We start from the raw sequence: 3,778 nt of genomic DNA, 5'->3' as shown, positions 1-3,778 counted from the left end.
TTAGAAATATGATAAAACACACAAACTTGTAGCAACTTATCTTTTTATTTTTTTTAAAAAAAGTACAACATCAAGAAATATCAAGGCCTTATTGAAACATTAATGACAAGTTTTTGAAAACCCCTACTAGAAAACTCATGAGAATCCCTTAGATATCTAATAATTATTAGTACAAGTGAAGTGGTTTCACTGCACGACGAGGAGGGCGATGAAGGACTAGGTCACCCTATAAAATTTGGGCTTCTTCTGAAGAGTGGCGGTAATCATAACATTACCCGAAGCCATTATCTTGCCTATAACAATCCCACCATACACCTGACCCTCATTACCATTACCAGATAGGAAAATGCTAAAAGAAGAATGGTTAGGGTTGGTGATGAATTCAGAAGGAACAGTATCAGAATTGGGATTGATGTAAGTGCCAGAGAGAGACATCATTTTGATGGGTCCTTCAATAGTTAGTGCAGGGGAATGAGATGTCGAGTTACGGATGGTAATATTAGAGACAAGACCGGAACCTCTCATTACTGAGATATCAGCTTGATGACGCCAAGCCATCTTGATGATGGACTCCACAACATCACATCCAGCTGATATTTCGATAAAAATTTGTTTCATAAAACTTTCAGGCTCTACGGTGATCACCACTGGGGGTTTGGGTTTATTTTTGGAGCCCTTTGATCTACCCCTTGATCTCTTTGAGGAGGTTGTGATCAGATCCTCCCTCGAATTTTGAGGTAGATCGATTAACATACCAGAGGAGGGGGCTCCTCCTGGTGGTGATTTTGGCATAACCAAGTTTTCAGTACCAATGTTTGTGGTAGTGTTTAGGAGAGAGGTTGAAAATCTCACATAGTTATTTTGTGAGAATTCATTCTCAGTGTTTGAGGATTGAGAAAAGGGTGCAAGTTCTTTCTCAGCTGCCATTGTTGAAAAATATAATGATTGAGGAAGACAGCAACATTGTGAGAGTATTTATAGGGGTGGTATCAAATGCAACAGATGTGGACCCCACTCATCTAGAATCCAATTCTTCACTATTCATATTATTTTTTATTCTATTTTTTAAGATAGGCATTCCATCTATTCATTATGACAATTTTATTTTCTTTCTAGTCTTTTGTCATTAATTGTTCAAAAAATTGTTTTGAATTTAAAAATTCTCTCTATTTTCCTTAACTTAATTTCAAGTAATAATTTGGTCATTTATCTTCTTTTTTATGTCATTTTAGTCCGTTTACATATGAATTTTTAAACTTTAAATATATGCTCGTATTTTTCCGTGAGCTCACAATATTCAAATTTATTGTCCTTAACCTGTGTTTCTGTGTGAATCTTAGATTTGAATCTTTAAAATTCATAAAAGAACCAAAATAAAGTAAGAAATAAATAAATGACAAAATCATTATCCAAGATTAAGTTAAGTCACAATGAGAGTAATTTTACCTATAAATAAGTATTGTATTTTAATGAATATCGATTTTCAACGCAATTAACAATATGCTCTTTCAAAGGTAAATTATTATGTCCGAGACCCATGTTGGATACACAAGATAGATTATTCCTTTTCAACTGAATTTTTCGATGCACAAAATTAAAAAATCGAAACCGTGACCACTTGCTTTAAAAATTCAATTCAGTACCACTTAAACAAATTCACAATTGGTCAAAATTCTTATTTTTGATAGTCAAATCAACGGTCAAAGTTGTATTTAAAAATATGTATGTAATTTATGATTTGAAATTTTAACAACTGGTTGAAAGTCCATTTACTCCCTAGAATGCATCTTTTATACCCTTAATTAAATCAATTCAATGTATCAAATAAATTTGCACTAAAATTTAGTATTTGTTAAAATATGAATCTTTATCGATTCTTAATATTTTTATATTGTTAAGTATTTTAAATAATGCAACAAAATAGGATTAAATATCACCAGCACACAAAAAAAAAAATTGCCACTTGCTTTACTAAATTACCAGAACACAGATTACCCAACACTTTTTTGTTTGCGGGGGAAGTGGATTGTGAATTGGGGGACTGAGATTTCCTGCTATAAATGCATGCTGCAGTTACAGATGTTAGCCATCCGATTTAAATGAATGGCAGAGATCATTTTAATATCGAAAATTGAGTTGAAATCTGAGCTGTCTGATTTAAATTCAACGGATGAGATCTATTACTGCGTAAAACTGTGTGTAAAATTTACAGCGGGAAATCCAAATCCGTGAACTGTGATCCCTCTAAACTTGACCTAATAATGCAATATTGGAGGTTTAAATTATAGAGTTGTGATTTAGAGAGGACTTATTGTTATCTAAGAATACTAATCTTCACTTGAGGGTTACTATAAAAAATTATTAATGCCTTTTCTTTTTTGTAAGAAGTCTAACATAATTCACTGCATCTTTTTTAAATATGATATACAATGTTATACTTTGTACCTTCAGTCATTAGTCAAAGAGTTTATATGCTACTGTAAGTTTTCTAAAATAAATATTACCGGTATTAATCACAATTAAAAAAAAACTGCAATAATGTACAAAAATAAAATAAAAACTAAAATAAGTAATTTTTGTAAAATAAAATAAGTATTTTATTAAAACCAATGAAGATTAAAATAGGGGTTTGCTAGGATACAACTAAAAAGTAATTTATTAAGGTGTGAAAATTAAAATATGTGTTTTATTAAAATAAGTAATTTTTGTGAAATAAAATAAGTATTTTATTTAGGTGTGATTTGGCAAAGATATAACTAAAAAGTTGTTAAATACACTTTAATATGAATGTGGCTAAAACACTCGTTCTAAAAAAATAAATGGGTGTAAGTTAACAACGTCCACAAACATTTGCTAAAATACACCCACTTATTTTTTATAAGGAGTGTTTTGGCATGTCATAACTAAAAAGTAGCTAAATACATCCAAATATGCATTTTGCTAAAATCCACCTTCATAAAAACTAGTGGATGTATCCTAACAAATATATATATATATATATATATATATATATATATATATATATATATATATATATATATTATGATAATCAAAGTTTTTTTTTTCAATTTAATAAATTAATAATAGGTAAATGCCCATTTTGCCCCATAGAAATCATGAGACTCAATTTAGTCCATGAAACAATGAAAACAATTTATAGTCATTGAGAAAAATAAAACGGGACAACTTCTTGGTGTAAATCGGGTATCCTCTGCGTGTAACTGTGTATGCTAATCTCTCAAGCATTGTGGGACCTAAATTGACGGTAAGCTCTCCCTTAGAATTTTAAGGTTGATGCATGCCCAAAGTTGAATTTGAACCAAGGACCTTGGCTAAGTTAAAAGATACTTCCATCATCTCATCTACGTGTTTTTGGGTAACAGACAACTTTTAGTTTTAAACTAATTGATTCCTTTAAAAAATATGTTATTGGTATTAATTTAAATATTTATAAGAATAAAATATGTTTAGTGGTATAAAAATAATAAATTTGACGAATCATGTGTTACACACATGTTTAGTTGTATACCCATCCATTTAATTATTGAAAAATGATTGATAGACCACTCATATTTTCATACCACCCATACACCCCTAGCTATGAGAGAAGAGAGACGGAAGAGAGATGGATGATAGGGAAAAAAGATAAAGTGTTTGTGAAATTTAAGCCACATATCACATATTTGTGTTGAGATTTAAGTATATATGCCATCTATGAATGTGCATGTATCATCACTCTTAATTATTTGATGGCCTACTTCAAGTTTTATTTGGCATA

General features: G+C 30.4%; 1 protein-coding gene across 1 annotated transcript; it reads right to left on the bottom strand.

Moving 5' to 3' along the window:
• Positions 1–216: 216 nt before the first annotated feature.
• Positions 217–927, bottom strand: LOC11435238 (AT-hook motif nuclear-localized protein 21). Its single transcript, XM_003617210.1, has one exon. It carries the CDS (start codon positions 925–927, stop codon positions 217–219), a length of 711 nt encoding a protein of 236 aa, XP_003617258.1.
• Between the last annotated feature and the right edge of the window lie 2,851 nt (positions 928–3,778).

Source organism: Medicago truncatula, chromosome 5, assembly GCF_003473485.1.
Source record: "Medicago truncatula cultivar Jemalong A17 chromosome 5, MtrunA17r5.0-ANR, whole genome shotgun sequence".
NCBI classification, from domain to species: domain Eukaryota; kingdom Viridiplantae; phylum Streptophyta; class Magnoliopsida; order Fabales; family Fabaceae; genus Medicago; species Medicago truncatula.
Note: the sequence above shows the minus strand (reverse complement) of the source record. Positions and strands in the feature narration are given on the sequence as shown.

Bases quoted from the DNA above. Each gene is read 5' to 3' on its own strand.
- LOC11435238 (XM_003617210.1), bottom strand. From the start codon at position 927: ATGGCAGCTGAGAAAGAACTTGCACCCTTTTCTCAATCCTCAAACACT.